A 20,097-nucleotide genomic window follows, 5' to 3' on the forward strand; every position below is an offset into this window, starting at 1 on the left:
AAAGGCGCAGTATATATTTTGTTTTTGGGAATGGTGATAGAGAAGGTGGGAGTTTGGATGATTCTGAAAAAGAAAATCCTAATTTTTTTAACAGATTCAGTGGAAGAGGTAGTAAAATCAAATCCATTGCCCAAAGAAAGCAAGTAGTAAATATTACTGGTTAGAATCAGAGAAGGATGCAGGGAATGAGAGAACATTCTAAGTGTGGTAAGCATTTTACAAATATTACCTTACACTTCAAGACAACATAATAAATATATTATTTGTCACTTTTACCAATAAGGAAGCTGAACTTCAGAGAGTTTAAGTAACTTAACCAAAGTTACAAAGCTATGAGGATCAAAGCTGATATTTCAATGAAAGTCAACTCTAGACACAGATGTTAACTTTAAAAATACTTACTATAGCATTTGTTTCATAGATCTCTTAATGATATGCCATGAGAGTTAGTGTAAGCACTCTGAGGGCAAAACTATAGGTATTTGTTTATGTCACTACATCATCAGCTCTGACACCTAACAGATGCATAATAAATTTTTGTCATTTATGAATTAATTAATGAGAACAAATTAATACTATATGATACATTTCTTGGTAGAGTATTACTGCGGCTAAAAAAGTGGAAAGTGTGACACAAATATCCCTCCTCTATCCAGGTCCTATAATCTAGACACGATTGAGTGAAAAGCCATTTGCTCTTCTTCAGTCAGTATCCTGCCTAGATTTCCATCTCTCACTTGCCGGCACTGTTGTTCCAGGCCTGGAATCCAGCGGCATGTGTGGTAGCTCCAGCAACCTGGACTTCTGTTTGGCAAAGACCATTCCAGCCCATCATAGAAAATGTCCTGTACTAAAACTAATTGTCTAACTATTAGATTTCCTGTCAAAAACATAGTTAAGCAGATAACCAACCACAAGCTAATTGGAGCCAGCAGCTGATCTCAAGAAAAATTAAAATATAAGTATCTTGTTGCTGTTGTTAGGTACCATCGAGTTGGCTCTAATTCATAGTGACCTTATGTACAACAGAACAAAACACTGCCAAGTCCTGTGCCAGCCTCACAATCCTTGCTATACCTGAGCCCATCCTTGCAGTCACTGTGTCAATCCATCTCATTGAGGGCCTTCCCCTTTTTCGTTGAGCCTCCACTTCACCAAACATGATATCTTTTTCCAGGGAATGGTCCCTTCTCACAACATGACCAAATAGGTCAGATGATGCCTGGTCATTCTTGCTTCCAAGGAGTATTCTGGCTGCACTTCTTCCAGAATACTCTTCCATTAGTTCCTTTGGTAGTCCATGGTATCTTCAGTATTCTTCACCAACACCACAAGTCAAAAGCATCAACTCTTCTTCGGTCTTCCTTATTCATTGTCCAGCTCTCACATGCATATGAGGCAATTGAAAATACCATGGCTTGGGTTAGGCACACCTTAGTCTTCAGAGAGACATCTTTGCTCTTCAGCACTTGAAAGAGGTCTTTTGCCGTAGATATGCCCAGGGCAATATGTCATCTGATGTCTTCAATGCTGCTTCTATGGGAGTTTTATGGAACCAAGTAATATGAAATCTTTGACAACTTTAATCTTTTCTCCATTTATTCTGATGCTGCTCATTGGTCCAGTTGTGAGTATTTTCATTTTCTTTTTGTTGAGATGTACTCCATACTGCAGACTGTAGTCTTTAATCTTCATCAGTAAGTGCTTCAAGTCATCCTCACTTTCAGCAAGCAAAGTTGTGTCATTTATATATTATAGGTTGTTAATGAGTCTTCCTCCAATACTGATGCCGTGTTCTTCTTCATACAGAACAGCTTATTTGTCAGATTATTTGCTCAGCATACAGATAGAATAAATATGGTGAAAGGATACAACCCTGTCACACTCCCTTCCTGATTTTAAACCATGCAGTATCCCCTGTTCTGTTCGAATGAGAGCCTCCTGGTCTCTGTACAGGTTCTCCATGACTCCAACGAACTGTTCTGGAATTCCCATTCTTCTCAATGTTATCCATAATTTGTTATGATCCACACAATTGGATGCCTTTGCATAGTCAATAAAACACAAATAAACATCTTTCTGGCACTCTTTGCTTTCAGCCAAGATCCATCTGACATCAGCAATGATATCACTCATTCCATGTCCCCTTCTGAATCCAGCTTGCATTTCTGGAAGTTCTCTGTCAATATACTGCTGCAACCATTTTTTATTTGTCTTCAGCAAGATTTTACTTGTGTGTGATATTAATGATATTATTTGATAATTTCCATATTCTGTGAGATCAACTTTCTTTGGAATGGGTACAAATATGGATCTCTTCCAAAGTATAGTTCTTCTAAAAATTTGGATGAAGTGTTACTACTTAATAATATCACATTGATCCCCACAAAGAATGAGAAAATGTGTTTTGTTTAGCACCTCCACTTTATAGGTGAAGGAACTAAGGCCCAGAAATCCTAAATGATTTGCCCATAGGAGCTTGCCACTTAAAGCACTGGTCCAGAGATCAACAGTGTTGGCATTACCTAGGTGCTTGTTAGAATTGCAAAATCCAAGTCTCCATCTAGTCCTGTTAATGAGAATCTGCACTTTAGAGTTGAAGTGCTTTTAAAGAAGTCACCATGAAGAGAATTTGAATCCAGATGTTGAATTCTTAAATCATGGCTCTTTCCCTATGTACTTCATTATAGGAGCTCATGAAAACAATGTTTCCTTCTCTACTAGTCTTTCCAAAGACTCAGTGTAATGGTATAACATTAGTTAGGTAGAGAGTCAAGTGAGACCTGAGAGTTGCAGGGCTTATGAGAACCTTGAAATCATAATTATGAGACAGCAGTCTGTTTATTCTCTGCAGAACTGGACCAATTCAGGGCAACCTGGCAGAGTGGGGAAGTATCCATTCTCTAAGTATAGCTGCTGCCGATAACTTACATCATCGCATTTGATGTTCACAGTAATCCAATCAAGAAAGCCTTATTAGCCCTATTTTCACAGATGAAGAAACTTAGGTTCAGATGGATGAGTGAAATAATAATTAACAGACTACATTATCCATTTCTTTGACTCTGGGGCTGGGCAGAAGAATGCATCTCCTAAAATCATAAAACCATTAAAAGAGGCTTCTACAGTAACTTGGGTAACATTCAAAACATCTTGAGAGTACTCTATAACTCTGGATGACTGTCACATTTTTATGCCTGTAGGATAATAGTGAGTGTCATAATTCTGAGAAAAGGACCAATAGTGTTTTTTTATTGTAGTCATCTTCAATCTTCTCTGCGGCCTATAACAGTGGGTGTTTTCTATTTTCTCATGTAGTTCAACATGCCAACTCTTTGAATGTACATATTCATTTCATGTTAGATGTTCTGCTGAAGCCCTGAGGCCTTTGAAATGGGGCTAGGATGGATTTATGATGACAATGAGTGGGTTAAACCACATGCTTTCTCTCTTTTGTTCAGCACTGAGAAGAAGACATGAATGACAGTCCATTCCTGTGGGATCACTTGTAAGTTATAATGTCCACACCTTAGCTTCTTTAGTCATGGTGAGATGAAAAAGAAATAAAGCAGCTACAGCAAGGACCTTTAGATTCCAAATAAAACCATGGATATGATGGATGAATACTGTGACCGATATTCCATATGGAAAGAAGGCGTGAACTATTAACGTGGCAGCTGGAAAGAGACAAGGGGCATGTCATGTGCATTAATGCTCTACCACACCCATCCCAGTGTGAATGACTGTTTTCTGGCAGCTCTATTGACCTTGCATGTGCAATTTCTAGTCATTCTTCATCTTCACAAAGATGACCCTGTGCTATTTACTTGCCAATAACAAGCAGAGGAACATGTTTGTTCTGGCAAAAGTGCTACTCCTTGAGACTCTAAGGATCCTTACTTAAGATACTGGTAGACTCATAGATTTTCCCAGTAATATATGGATTCCTGTGGCTACACAGTTGGTCAAGAAATCTGAGAATCTTTATTATAAAGGGGAGTGCACAGTATGCTAATACTCTCTTAAACCAGGCAGTCCATGTTAGAACCCCATTCCAACCACAAGCAGCTTAATAACTCTGATTGGCAGGTGTGTGAAATGGGATTCTCACACACCCCATTTGGTTTGGTTTAAGAGTGGAGATTTTTCAGTGTTCTAATTAGAGTTGAAATGCTATATATAGTTACATAATTTACTTTACCTGCAATTAATGATGTATATGAGTATGGATTTAATACTTTATAGGAACTTCAATGAAAAAGAGAATTTTCTTGGCAGAAGAAGCAATTGTGTTTCCTTATGGCTAGAGCTATTCTCATTTGGGAAAGGCATACCAAAAATTATATGAAGTTGAAATTAGGGTGAGTTTTTTATGCATTTTGTGGTTAAGAGCTTGGGAATCAGGCTGATCTTTACAATGCCTACTAATTGTATGACTTGAACAACTCTCTTAACTTCAGTTTCCTTTTCTGTAGAACAGGAAGCTTTGGGTTACGTCGCTAGTAATAAGACTCTTAGGATTGCTGTGAGGATTAAAAGAGTTACAGTTGGTATCAAGAGAAGCTGTGTGCAGAAAATGGCTACTCTGCTGTGAGGCTGTGAATCAGCTCAATTTTGTGAGAACTAATAGGTATATTTTAAATGAAGCACTCGACTATTAGCCGGAATGTTATTGGTTCAAACACACCCAGAGGCATCTTGGAAGATTGGCCTGGAAATCTGCTTCCAAAATGTCACAGCCTTGAAAACACAAATGGAGCAGTTCTACTCTGCACAGACAGGGTCTTCATGAGCCCGAAGACACTCGATGGCATGTAATAACAGTAACAACACCATGACTCTGTGTACTCTGGAGCAACTCATAACTGACCCTCTACATAACTGATAATCTCATCATTAAACTCAATCAACATTAAAGTCAATGTTAAAAATTAGTATTCTAGTTGGATGGTTACAGCACAATCGTAAGTAATTTAGCTGCATTTTTTTTTATTGGTTAGTTCCTATTTACTATACAGGATACTTAGAATCTGACAGATAGATGCTAGTGAAAAGTAGCCCTGAATTTCAGACTCTAAGTGTTATATTCCTTGTACTACAGACATGCAACACACAGTTGGCTGTATAGAAATCGAGAAGTTACCATCCTTTGGTCTATGTACCAATGTAATGGGATCGACAGATGAGTTACTCTGAATCACACGGCTTGGATATAAATCAGCAGGAACCAGACAGTCAACTGAGGTCACAATGCAACTGTGTCATTCAAGAAGGCTCGAAAAGGCACTAGGAAATGTCATGCAAATGTCAGGACATTTTCATTGTACTGAAAATGGGCGGGTTTAGAGTACTGTATCTAATTTGCAGCTGTACAACTTAAATAAGAAATTATGTCCAACTAACATTCTGAGGGATTGGCAAGCCCAAAGCACTTGACTGTTGCTAAGATCTGGAGCCACCCAGATGTTTCAGTGCCCAGGACCCTCTATTGAGCTCCAGATCTTTGTCTGTACAGATATGTCAGTGTCCCACCCCAAGTTCTTCCAGACTTCATGGACATGCCTTAACCTATGAGACAACGGGAGGCCACAACCTCTTTGTATTCTGGCTAGAATAACCCTGTCCCAAACGGTCCACATCTTCCTGGGCAGGAACAAATTTGCGTCAGAACTCAGCAGTTTTGGCGTGTTCCCAGACTCAAAACTCTCATAGCTTCCTCACCAATCTGCTTTGGATATGCACTATGGATCTTATTACTACTTGTATACCTCTTTGAGTTAGTCACTACAAGAAGCAAGGACTCCCAGTTTAACCCTCACCCATCAATTTTTGTCTCCAAAAGGCAGCACGTTTTCAACCACCAGTTGTGCCCCTCAACTCAGTCTCTATATCCTCTCCCTTGCTTTTCTTTCTCTATAACATTTTATCTTTCTCTCTCCATCTCCCTCTCTTTCTCTCTCTCACACACACACAGTCTCAAACTGTATTTGCTTACCTGTGTCCCCCACTAGAACATAAATTACATGTGGACAGAAATTATATTTTTTGGTCAGTGCTGAATCTGCAGTTTCTGGCATATAACAGGCACTCAGTAACTATTTGTTTACAGATAAAGCAATATAAATAAATAAATAAATAGATAATTGAATGAATTCTTCCCCAACATGTAGCCATCAGAAGTTGTAGATAGTAAGAGCAAAGGAACAGAAAATAGTCTGATCCGATTTGTATTTTTTTTAAAAAATGTATTTGGTTCTTGCTAAGACGCTGTGGTGGCACAGTGTTCACTCAGCTGTTAATTAAAATGGTACTCAGCTGTTAATTAAAATGTGGTGGTATGAACCCCAAAACCACTTCACAACAGAAATATGGTAATCTGCTTCCACAAAGATTTACAGCCTTGGAAACCCTATGGAAAAATTCTACTCTTCTCTGTTACACACCATCAAGTCAGTTTCCACTCAGTGACCCTATGTACAACAGAACGAAATGCTGCCTTGTCCAGCACCATCCTCACAATTGTTGGGATGTATGATGGGGTCTGTTTTGCAGCCACTGTGTCAATCCATCTTCATAAGGGCCTTCTTCTTTTTTGTTAACCCTCCACTTTACCAAGCACATTATCCTTCTCCAGGGAAAGGACCTTCCTGATAACATGTCCAAGTATGTGAGACAAAGTCTCACCATCCTCACTTCCAAGAAGCATTTTGGCTGTTTTTCTTCCAAGACAGATCTTTTCATTCTTCTGGTAGTCCACAGTATAGTCAGTATTCTTTACCAACACCATAATTCAAAGCTATCATTTCTTCTTTGGTCATCTTTATTCATTGTCTAGTTTTTGCATGCAGAGGAGGTGACTGAAAATATCATGGTTTGGGTCAGGCACACCGTAGTCCTCAAGGTGACATGTTTGCTTTTGATCACTCTAAACAGGTCTTTTGCAGCAGATTTACCCAGTGCAATACATCATTTGATTTCTTGACTGCTGCTTCCATGGACATTGATTGTGATTCCAAAAAAAATTCTGCCATGTAGGGTCACAACGTGTTGGAGTTGACAAAACAGCAACAGCAACAGGCTTGGTCTTTTTGGAATTAATGGAATGAAGGAACCCTGCTGATGCAGTGGTTAAGCCCTTGGCTACTAATCAAAAGTCAGTGGTTCAAATCCAACAGCATGTCCACAGAATAAAAGACCTGGCAATCTGCTCCTATAAAGATTTCAGCCTAGGAAACCCTACGGGGCAATATGACTCTGTCATACAGTGTTTCTATGAGTCAAATCAACTCCATTGCACACAACAACAATTAAGGGAATGTTAGATCAATGCTGCATAATGTACTTCCTATCTCTCAACACAAGGATTTGATAGCTTCAATCAAAGAACATGGAGACTAGGTTATCTTGTGAAAATATTTCAGGAGGAAAATAACTTTGGATTTTGTTCAACCAGGAGTCCAGATATTCTCATGATCTCACATGTCTTTCCCTCCAGGGTTGGTGAACAGGAATAGAGGAAGATTAACATAGAATCTAAGTGATAAGTATAATAAGAGATAGGTAAGAATTTAAAAGAAAGAATGAAAAAACATAAAGAAGAGAAAACAAGAGGCTAGATGTTGTTGTGCTTAACACTTAGGTTCTCAAGCCATTTTTCATTAATAAATAAATGAATTTTGAAGTGTCTAAATGAGAAGATAAGTTAATTTAAATAAATTTTAATTAAAAAAATCCTAACTAAAACATCTCTTTGTTGTTGTTATTGTTGTTATGTGCTATCGAGCCGGACCTGACTCATAGCAACCCCTTCTTGGGTTTCCGAGGCAGTATCACTACAGAAGTAGATTGCCCCATCTTCCTTCTGAGGAGTGGGTGGTGGGTTTGAACCACCAGCCGTCTGGTTAGCAGTCAAGTGCCTTAGCCACTATGCTACCAGAGCTCCTTTAGCAGCAAATAATTTCACTAATTTTAAGCATTAGTTTGCTATTTATTTGGCCACATTCCACAATGATATAAAATCATTTTGAGAAGTCTTTATAGGTAGTTATAAAGCAGATCTGCATGCACCCATTAAAAAAAAAGTAAATAATAATTACTTCATATAAATCATATTATTTACAATGACTGATATTCTAAGCAACAGAATTATGTCAGAATAATTTAACTAAATTATTTTGGATATATATAATTCTCACATGCATTTGTCTATTTAATCTTCAAAAATGATTCTATACATACTTTTTTGCTATGATAAATCAATCACTGTTTAATCTTTTAATTTCTTCATTTTACTTACAATTTCTGGGTTAAAATAAGTCATTTTACCATAGTAATGATGCTGCTGGCTTAGTAGTGAGGAGTTTGGGGTTATATTCTGGATTTATAGTGTTCAAGTCTTAGGGATTCTTCTGGGGTCTGCCTGCCTATAGCCAAAGAATTCAGTAAACTAATTTATCTAGGTGTTGAAAGAAAAACGATGTATTGGTTGAAAATGCAGAATTTATACTTTACTTTTCTGCCAAAATAACTCACAAAAACATACATATCCAGTAATGAGATATCAATCTTAGGTATTGGATATTTGATTGCCACAGCAGTGAAATATGTGGATCTAGAACTATCTAGAGTAGAGAAATGACAAACGAATAAAATAAAAGTACAGTTTATTCAATCAACAAAAGCTGAGATCTAGATTCAGCTGCATTTTGGGCTACACAATATGGAAGCTGTCACGAAATTCCTTTTTTCTAAGTACTCCCATTTATTTTTAAGGACTTATGCTTTCTTGATGTTCAGCAGTGAAAATGAGTAGATGATCATATACTCAAATTTATTCAAATATTATATAAAATCCTCAGTATTTTTATTTCAAAGAATTGTAAATTACCTGAGTTAGATGGAAACTTAAAGTTCATAAGTCTACCTTCTGCATTTAGCAACCAATGCTCAATTTCTTCTTTTTATAATGCTTATTACCAAGGCATGTAGGAAAACTGAGAAAATTATTATAACCCACTGCCATCAAGTCCAACTCATAGCAACCTTATAGGACAGAGTACAACTTCCCCATAGGATTTCCAAAGCTGTAAATCTTTACAGAAGCATATGGACTTATCTTTTATCTGTAGAGTGACTAGTGGGTTTAAACCAATGACCTTTTGGTTAGCAGCTGAACAGAGAAAATTTATAGAACAAAAAATTATAGGAATGGATGTGTTTTCTCCCCTGCTACTGACATTTCTTTGGTTAATGTAATTATATATATGTATGTGTGTGTATATGTATATATGTGTATGTGTGTGTATATACACAAACACACACACACACACACACACACATATATATATATATATATACTCTGGTGGCATAGTGCCTAAGGCATTTGACTGCTAACCAGAATGCTAGAAGTTCAAACCTACCAGCCACTCCTCAGAAGGAAGATTGGGCAATCTACTTCCGTAGAGATACTGCCTAAGAAACCCAAGGAGGGGTCACTACGAGTTGGATCTGACTCGATGGCAGTGAGTTTGGTTTGGTTTTGGTTTATATATATATATAACAGGTGTGGCCCTCAGTATGTAAAAGCATACACGCAAAGCTCTGGTGATGGCATTTTTAAGCTATCTCATTTTGACAACAGCACATTTTGTTGTCTCATTTTGACAATTTTGTTTTATTCATGTTTACTTTAAATTTAAAAAAAATGAAGTAATCTTATTTCAAAATGCATCCTGCTTTGCCTGGCCATAATGTCAAAATAATCAAAAGAAGTTAATCGCAGTTGGGATGCTATAGCTAAGTGAATTAAGGAGGAAGTTAAGGTTTTCATTTCTAATTTTCCTCTTTCCTGTAATCGACATCAGACACTTAATAAGTATATACAATTTCACATTTGGTAGTAAACACAGAGTACTGTATATATGTTTATCTCTGTTGGGAGTGTTGTCTACATCCCTACAACTATTACTGAATATACACAATTAGCATATAGCATACTCTATGCAATACTAAAAACTTCCTTAGTTATTTAGAAGGAATTCCCTGGCTTGCAAAATATTTTGTACTCCATGTTCCAAGTCTGTAGCAACATAATCTTTACATGAAATCCACAGCATGAAGCAAAATTCTCAAATAATTTCATTAAGACAGTTTATCAATTTTACCTTTTCTAGGTGCCAAAGGGTGTTCCTAATAGTATCATTTGCATAAGTTTAAAACTAATGAAAATCCAAATACAATAAAACTTGAGAAAACCAGAATGTGTTTAAGGCGGAAACCTGTCAGAGAAGGAAAACTCAAATATTTTTCACTAATAGAGACTGATAGAAAAGTGGTAACAGTGCATCCTGTCAAAGGTGGAAACCTGCGTGATCCCGAAAAATGAGACAGTTCTGTCAAGTTCCTGCTCCCACAGGTTTCAATGTAAAATTAGAAAGGGAGCTGGGGCAATGAGAGGTTCCTAATCAAGGTGAATACTCTCATTGTGCAAGAAGGAAGAGGATTGGAGGCATCTTTGATAGCAGCGGTAGAGGAAATGAAACACTGATTGCAAGCCAGGTTTGAGCTGAACATTAATGTGAAGGAAATCAACATTATCCTGATTACTGTATGTGAGAAACAGATGCCACCCCTCCTCTTTCTACTGAGTTCACAAAAAGCACTGTGCTTGCTCAGGATAAATGAGCCTCAGGAACGTCATGATGCAGACATGTATTTATGATAAAAAGGAAGGGCTTTGTGAGTCAATATCACAATCTCAGGGACATTCAAAATTTTGGCATCAACATTAGGCTTTTTTTTTTAATTCCCTATTAATTGGCAACAGCTTGGTGCAATTGTCAAAAATATGATACGTCATTATGGTCTAAATAGTTGGCCAACTTTCCCTACCCCACACCCACACACATACACACTCACATAAATACTTAGACTCATTACTAATCATTATTATTATTTCGTATTGGCCTTTGGGTGCAAATTTACATAGCAGACATGTCTTACTTTCAACAGTCCATGCACATCTGTTCTCATAGTCCTGAATACACCCCCAATCATAAGAAACTCTCCTCCCCTCTGCTCCCCGTACCACCCCCTCCCTGTGCCCCTCTCAGCCATGCATTCCTGTCTGTCCAGTCTTCCATCTATGTGAATGCTAACCCTCTCGTGTCTCATGGCTGCTTGATCCAAGGGATGCATCTAATTATTCTTGAAGATTAAGTATATGACTACTTCAAAAAACCTTCCCACACTCCTTTTCTTTCTTTCTTTTCTGTTTTGGAAGTCCCTCTTCTGTGCTTCCACAGTGCCACACTTATCCAAATCAGCCCAAGGGGTAGCCATGAGCAACTGACAGCAGGGGCCTAGTCTCATGAGTCTTTGCATTCCTGCACTTTACCTAGTCATAGGCAATAAGACATCTTAATATTCTTGCCCCTCACTTCTCATCTGATGGCATATGTTATATCTTCGACAATACTGGTTTTAGAAGGCTCCCTTAAATGGCAGCAGTAAAATGTATTAACCAAATCTCCCTGTTACATTTGACTCTTGAGTGGTGCAAACGGTTAACCACCTCAGAAGCTATGCTAAAGGCTGAGGGTTCGAGTCTATCCAGAGGTTCTTTGAAAGAAAGGGCTACTGAAAAATCAGTCATTGAAAACTATGGAGACACACGTGGGATCAGACACATGTGAAATCACCATAAGCTGGAATCAACTTGATGGCAACATTTGTTTTCTATTACATTTAAGAACATGCCTATAGATTTGATCAACAAATAAAAGTTATTCCTGTGTATTTCAATCTAATAGACAGAAAAAGTCAGAGCAGTCCTTTGAAAGGCTTACCACTGGAACTTTATTTTACTGTTCTGTGGAAGGATAACTATGGAGGACCAATGTGATGCAATAAATGGGGGAAAAAAGAACAACATGCAGATCTAAATGTAGTGTAAAATGACAGAATTTTATTCTGTCTCTTTCTCTCTGTTTAAACATATATATGTCTATAACTCAAAAAAACCAAACTCACTGTCATCAAGTTATTTCAGACTCATAGCAAGCCCTACTGGGTTTCTGAGCTGTAAATCTTTATGGAAATAGATCGCCCCATCTTCCTTCCACAGAGCAGCTGGTGGGTTTGAACTGCCGACCATCTGGTTAGCAGTCAAATGCCTTATCCACTACACCACCAGAGCTCCTCATATATGTCTATACAGAAGTGTATGTGTACACACACACACACATATATATACATACACAAACACACACATATATATTTGTTGTTCTTGTGTGCCATTCAGTCAATCATGACTCATAGTGATTCTATATGACAAAGTAGAACTGCCCCATAGGGTTTTCTCAGCTGTAATCTTTATGGGAGCAGATTGCCAGATATTTCTTCTGAGGATTCGATGGAAGATTGTAACCTCTGACTTTTCACTTAGCAAGTGCTTAACCATTGCACTACCAGTGTTAATTTTCATTCTCTCTCTCTCTCTCTGTATGTATGTGTGTGTGTGTGTGTGTGTGTGTGTGTATATATATATATATATATATATATATATATATATATAAATGGAGCTAAGGAAGTTGACTGCTAACCAGAAGGTCAGCAGTTCAAACCCACCAGCCACTCCTCAGAAGATGAGGCAATCTACTTCTTTAAAGATTTACTACCTTGAGAACCCAATGAGGGTCACTATGAATTGGAATTAACATGATGGCAGTGGGTTTGGGTTTCATTTATATATACATATGCACACACACAGAGATATGTATACATATGTACACATATGTTGTTGTGGTTGTTGTTAAGTGCCGTTGAATTGGACCCGACTCATAGCGACCCCTCCTTGGGTTTCTGAGGTAGTATCACTATGGAAGTAGATTGCCCAATCCTCTTTCCAAGGAGTGGCTGGTGGGTTTGAACTACCAGCCTTCTCGTTAGTAGTCAAGTGCCTTAGACACTACGCTACCAGAGCTCCTTATACACATATGGATATATGTATGTGTGTATGTATATATATATATATATATATATATGTCTGTGTGTGTGTGTGTGTGTGTATATATATATATATATATATATATATATATGGTATTTCAGAAGGCAGAGCTTACATTTTAATTCTGAAAGAATGAAAGAAACTTTAAGATATTTCACTCAAATTTGCCTCCTTTATATATTAATTCTACTAAATAACTGAAATGTCTGCAGAAAACCTCAGTACAACTGAAATGAGCCTTAAATTACCTTCCCACAATCACCTAATCCTTCTACCCAAAACTCCTTCCCAAACTCACAAAAATAACATCTATAACCTCCATAGTGTGTCAGATCTAGGTGTAATCAAATAAAATACGGACAGAGTAAAAGTTTGTAATAAAACTCTGGCTTCATGCTCATAGATGCAATGAGTTGCTGCTGGAGAAGGAGACCTGGTTGAGCATCATAGAGCCTCATTCTTGGCACATCTTTAGCCAGTTGGGCCAGCCAAGATTCTGCCCACACTCTGCAATTGCTCATTCCTTCCAGGGAATTGCTCTGTCTCTCCCCAGCTCCTCCTCTTCCAATCAAGGGTCTGACACTGCCCGTTGACCACGTTTATTTTCCTGCCTTTTGGCACTAGAAACTTGTCTGTTGTGGAATAAAAGTGGAATTCTCTGCTGTCTGCAGGGCTTTCCCCAGGGAACAGAGCATGAAACCCAAACTTATATAAAATCATATCCTGTTTGCAAACATCATATTCCCTTTGCTTCTCACTAATCTGGTCTCGTAAACCCCGGCACAGCTTGAGAGCCCATTCCTCATCTAAACAAATGCCATAAGCCCCTTTATACTTTTACAACCATGTCAAAAAATAATATTGCCTGCCAATAGTGATGTGATTGGAGTTGCCTCCGCCGAGCCATAAAAGAAGCGCAGTCTGTTATCAATTTCTCTAAGTGTATCAGGGGAATTATGGGTCGATTCAGTTCCAAGTTATAAATGACAACTCAAAAGCCGCAGAAGCGTTTGAAGCTGGGAGCTGATGACGACATTATCCTAAAAGCCTGCTCGTCCTTGCTTTTGTGGTTTTTTTCTTTTTCTTTTCTTCCTTCTTTTTTTTTTTTTTTTTTTTTTTTTGTGGCCTATCAAGTGAGAAGGGAAAAACAGGCTGAGAAATGACTTCAAGATTTCTTCACACAGCAGCAGGTCAGATGGACAGGAAAATGATCACTATTTTTAGTGATGTGCCCCTGAGGAGTGAGAATTAAGTGGTCCTGCCCTGGCTTTTGTTTCCTTAATTATCAGTTTCACTATGTGATGACCAAGTCCTGGGATTTGGTAAAATGCTCTTTTCAACTGGTGCATTTTCTTGTAGTGTAATCACACAGTAATCAGAAATGAGTCACGCAGTAGTAACTAAACAAAATGAGAATCAAACACAAAGGAATTTGGAAACCTTATGATTTCCTTGGTCAAAACATAATTCTGGAGAACACATTTTGTTGTTGTTGTTAGGTGCTGTCTAGTTGGCTCCAACTCATAGCAACCCTATATACAACTGAATGAAACAGTGGCCAGTCTGAGAACACACTTTAAAGCCCCATAAATACCATTAGCTAATGGATCATGAAAAGCTGCTTGGCCAACACTACCAATTTTATGCAATTTTAGAGGGAAATTTAATAATAAGTTGAGATTTCCTGATTTCACAATGGCCCAAATAGTCTCCCTGAAAGTCAGTTAATCAGTCAGCTTTCAGTAGGTGTGTATTAAACCCATCTCAGATGGAAGGTATATATTCTAGGTAACCCGAGTTTACTTTAAAAGTTGGAGAGCATTGAGTATTTTGGAATTTAAACCAATGGTCCCATTTTAGATCATCTGAACCAGAAATGTGCCTTAAGACAAAAGCAATGTCAATGTTGCCTCCCATGTTACCAAGTTAGGCCATTCAAAGTGCAGCTGGGTATCTTCTGTAGGCTTAAAATGCCTAGGACTATCCTGCAGGTAAAATTTAGTCTGGCTCAAATCCAGACAACTCAAAATTTCTCTTAGGACTTGTATTAAAAGTAAAGATCTGAGGGGATAAAATGGGTATTGAGTGCCTTAAGAGCATAATTTGGTTCCTGCAAAAAATAAAAAAAAAATGACTGAATGAAACCAGTTCTCTAGCGCATTAACAAGTGTGAACTTGCAACTTGCACACACACACACACACACACACACACATTCACATTCACCTGGAACTAAATAAATACTACCGAAAGATCTACAGACAAGTTTGATAAATGGAGATCCCTTTCTCCAACCATGTCCAGCACTGATTGAGTTAACTAATCCAGCCATCCTGCTCTTTTGTCTTCTTGATCAAATTAGACTTACGTATTACCACCATCTAGTATCAGGATTCATTATTGGGGGCTTTTCTATGATACCCTTCTACCAGTCTGTGGTACTCTGGGGGCACAAGTGTTGCCATGATGCTAGAAGCTACATCACCAAAACTTCAAATACTATCAGGGTCACTCAATGGTGGACAGGTTTCAGCAGAGCTTTCAGACTAAGACAGATTACAAAGAAAGGCCTAGTGATCTCTTCTGAAAATTAATCAAAGAAAACCTTATAGATTACAATAGACATGATCCGACTTGCTTGTTTTAGACGTGTCATTAGAAGGGATCATTCACTAGAGGAAGACATCATACTTGGTGAAGTAGAAGGTCAACGAGGGGGAAGAGACCCTTGGTAAGATAGACTGGCACAATAACCACAGTGTTGGTGATTATGAGAATGACGCAAGACTGGGCAACATTTCATTTTGCTGTCCATGAGGTCGGCATGAGTAAGACTGAATTCCATGGAAGCTAACAACAATGCTCTATGATATCCACTATGCTTTTTATTAAAGACACCAGGCTTGCAGCAGCAGTCACCAATCCCCGAGGTACTTCCTAGAGCTTACTCAAGCAGCTCTGGCTAAAGGATAAGAAGTTACTTTCATATGTATTTAGAGAGGTTGAAAAGAGGTACTTTATGTTCAAAGGATAGGGAGGTAGAAGTATAACCCAAGTCAGACTTGGGAGGTATGTCCTACGGAGTGTATCTAAACTCAGTTCTGGGCCATGAATAAAATATATTTGTTCATTTGAAGTTTTTATTGTTAGTTGGGTGAAAGTTTACAGAGAAAATTTGTTTTCCATTCAATAATTTGCACACATTTTGTTTTGTGACATTGATTACAACCCCCACGATGTAACAGCACTCTTCTCACTTCCTCTCTGTGTTTGCTGTCTCCCTTCCTCCTTCTTTTCTGCCCCTTCCAGACTTCAGAGCTTTCCCTGGGCAAATGCTGCCCTTTTGATCTCATGTGGTTGACTATTCTGAGTGCTGACCACCTACCTGGTGTTACCGTTCACCTTAGCTAAGTATATTTGTCAACAAGTGGAAGTTTGATGACCAGCACTCTTTCAACAGCTTTAGTTTTCTTCCTGTCACCACAGCTTTCTTTATTTCTTTGTCTCATTTGAAGGTATTCAGCCAATTTCTTAAAATGGGCACTTGATAGAAAATAAGAACAAAAGCCAATGAAATTCATTTTAAATGGTAGCTTGTCCTCTGCTTTCTAGAATGACTTTGCCAGTTCCCATATTCACAGGAGTTCTGGTAAAAATAACCAAGGATTAATGTGAGGTACTGATCATCTTGTGCTAGAAGTCAAAAAGCAAACCCTGCCCACTAGTGAGCAGCCACAAAGAAGGGGCACACTCCATTAGCCACACTATTGCACTGCTATGTCTCCAAGAGCTGCATAGATTTGTATGTCAATAGTATATTTTCAGCTTTTCATCCTATGTGATGTGACTTCCAGAAAATAACTCCACTTCTCTGAGCCTTCAGTTTCTCGTCTCTGAAACAATAGACTATTTTTTACAGCATCTTTCTTAAACTCAGCTATATGTTAGTAAACTGGAAAGTCCAAACATACTGGTTGTAGTTGTCATTTTCAGAAGGAACAGAATTACAGGTGAAGAAATAGAAAGTATACTATGTGCTAAAATAAAATGATAAAAGGAACTAAAAATATACAGGATTCCACTATATAATATTTAGTTATAGCAAAAAAGTGCCTAAAACATGATATATACAGAGCTAGTTTTGTTCTTTCCCTACAATACCCAAATAGCTTAAATGACTGAAATCTCTTAGTCATTGGAAACCTCACCTAGAATTACGCTGTCCTAACGCCAAAGGCAGGAGCTCTGGTAGCATAGTGCCTAAGGCACTTGACTACTAACCAGAAGGCTGGCGGTTCAAACGCACCAGCCACTCCTCAGAAGGAAAGTTGGGCAATCTACTTCTGTAGTGATACCACCTCAGAAACTCAAGGAGGAGTCACTATGAGTCAGATCCAACTCGATGGCACCTAACAACAACAACATGACATAGCATTTAGTTCCACAGGATGCTAGTTTGTAACTGGTAAGGGTTAACTTTAAATAGATTGCAGGTTATAGGCTATGTTCTGATCATCCACAAGAATGTAGCTATTTTTCTTCATATGTCACTGATTTTGAACAAATTTATCCTTGAAATGTGGTATAAATATCTTGGGTCAAAAAGGCATTGTTAACTATTGAAGACAAAGATGGCCCCAGGAGGTTCACAAAAAATTGCCCAGAATGCAAAGCACCTTATAAAGTTTCTGTCATTTTCAACAGAAATGTAATATATGTGTGTACTTAGTGCAACTCTATTGAAAAATGAATTCTGCTGCAAAACTGTGTTAAGCCCTCTAGTATTATCTTTTCTTTGGTTATATGATAGTCTAGCAGAGTCGGTTTCATGGGCATGTGATCTATGCAGTCCCAAAGGTCCCTAGAAAGGCCTTGCACTTGGTCTATTTTTCTGTTTCACCATCTTGAAATTTTTAATACATTTTCAACAATAAATTTTGAAAAATTGAATAATAATTTTTGTTGATTTTCATTTGGCACTGGATCCTGCAAGTTATGTAGCTGGCCCTGAAGTCTTGTATAATCTTTACTGAGAAACAGCCTTAAACATAATTATATAGATAAAGCAAAGAAGACTTTTTGGAAGTTTGTCTACTTAAAAGAATAAATGAATTCATACCTACCCCAAGTCCACCACAAGGTAATGAGGAAAAGAACTTCTGAGAGGTATTACCTACAAGGTAAGGAGACATGAAAAAAAAAATATATATATATATATATATATATACACATATATATAATACATGTATAGGAGGAATTATTTATTTTTGGTAAGAATCCATTGACTAAATTTTCTATCATACGATATTTATAATTTGACACAGAAGGCAACTAAAGACATTTTAGATCAATGATTAGATCAATTATTCAATAGAACTAGTTTTCAGAACACCATTATATATATATATATAATACACACACACACCCAAGTAAGAATGCAAAGCAACTGAATATAAATATTATTGCACATAGAGTCTATGGTCCCACATCAACAAAGTATACTCATTCAATCTTGGTCACAGGGTTTTTTTTTTAAAAAATTAACCTACATAGTCAGAATATAAATTATACTCTCTTTTTATTCATAATTTATTGATAATTTGTTATTCTCTGAATATATATCTCTCCAATGTGATATTTTGAGCCAGCAATCCTAACGATTCCACATACTATTTTCTAAATATTGAAAATATTGAAACATCTCAAATACATGGACTTTATCTTAATTTCTACTTCAGATATAGCTAAGATCAAGAATCTGCTAAGCCTAGTGTAATCCTACTTTGGTATAATACATGTGTGTGTATATAACATAATAATAAAAACAATAATTATAAACAGCCTAAACACAAACACCAATATAAATCTTCTTCTGAAATATATGACAAAATCTTTATTGTCTCTTGGAATTGATATGTCATGCGAGTTTTAGTAATTATTTTGTTTACTTACACTTTTATTTTGGGCATTAGCTACTACATGAATAGAGAAAACAATATTACCCAAACCAAACCCACTGCTGTGAGAAGTGAGTGCTGTTCATAGTGAGAAGAACTGTACTTTATATAGAAGCTGACTGCCATACCTTTCTACCATTGAGTGACTGGTGAGTTCAAACTGCTGACCTTTCAGTTAGCAGCCAAGCGCTTAACCATTGTACCACCATTACCTGCTCCTAAGGCTAAATCCTACTGCGTGAAGTAATTCAAGGGAAAGGTAGTGAGAATTTCTAGTCAAATGGTTCTGAAGTGACTCAAATGGGCCACTCAGCAAATCAATGGCACAGCAATGTATAAACTTCCAATCCAGCCATCCCAGTTTATTTGCCCTATAGATGATCAATGAAATAAATAATGTTAAAATTGAAAACAGGCTTGTGGTGGAATTCACATGCCATGTCAGTAAAAGTCTAAATAGATTTAACTGTCACAAAAGAAAGTTTATTTTGAAAACAATAAATTATATGAGTTGATTTTTCAAATGCAATTGCTAGCAGATGGAAAATGATAAACAAAAATGTAAGTGCAAATGAATAAAAAGATATTTAGTTGAATATAAGGATCTCCCTGGGCGAGAGACTTCAGAAGTCAACAGAAAAAATAAGAAAATTATGGAATAATATTAAAACTGGAATAGTAGCATCAGTGAAAGACACATCAGAATATTTCTGGATAATAAGGGAAGGGGTAAAATTTTCTTATGCTATTTTCCATGAACAATAATATTTTTATACTCTTGAATCTTTTGCAAGAATGTATTGAAGCATCACCTACAAAATTGAATTTTATATGTGTATTTTATGAAATATCTAGAATTTGAAAACGAATGCATAAAGAAAGAAGTTTATTAGTAGTTACCAAAGATTAGGGGAGTGGAAAGTAAGGAGCTATTACTTAAGAGTTACTGAGTCTCTGATTAGGGTGAAGAAAATAATATGAAAATGGATGGTGGTTATGGTTGCACAACATGGTGAATGTAATTAATGTTACTGAATTTTATGGTTAAAATGATAAATGTTCTATTACATGTATTTTATCACAATCAAATTTATATATGTGTGTGTGTATATATATACACACATATATAATGTAAT

The 20,097-nt window shown here is 37.2% G+C and overlaps 1 protein-coding gene across 1 annotated transcript in view; it reads right to left on the reverse strand.

Moving 5' to 3' along the window:
* The window catches only part of HDAC9 (histone deacetylase 9), a 582,041-nt gene that overhangs the window by 293,029 nt on the left and 268,915 nt on the right, over nucleotides 1-20,097 (reverse strand). Inside the window, exon 16 of the mRNA XM_007946059.2 lies at nucleotides 18,128-18,177. Coding sequence (XP_007944250.2) covers nucleotides 18,128-18,177 — 50 coding nt within the window. The remainder of the gene's footprint in view (nucleotides 1-18,127; nucleotides 18,178-20,097) is intronic.

This window comes from Orycteropus afer, unplaced genomic scaffold, assembly GCF_000298275.1.
Source record: "Orycteropus afer afer isolate SDZICR_OR568_19922 unplaced genomic scaffold, OryAfe1.0 scaffold00008, whole genome shotgun sequence".
NCBI classification, from domain to species: Eukaryota; Metazoa; Chordata; class Mammalia; order Tubulidentata; family Orycteropodidae; genus Orycteropus; species Orycteropus afer.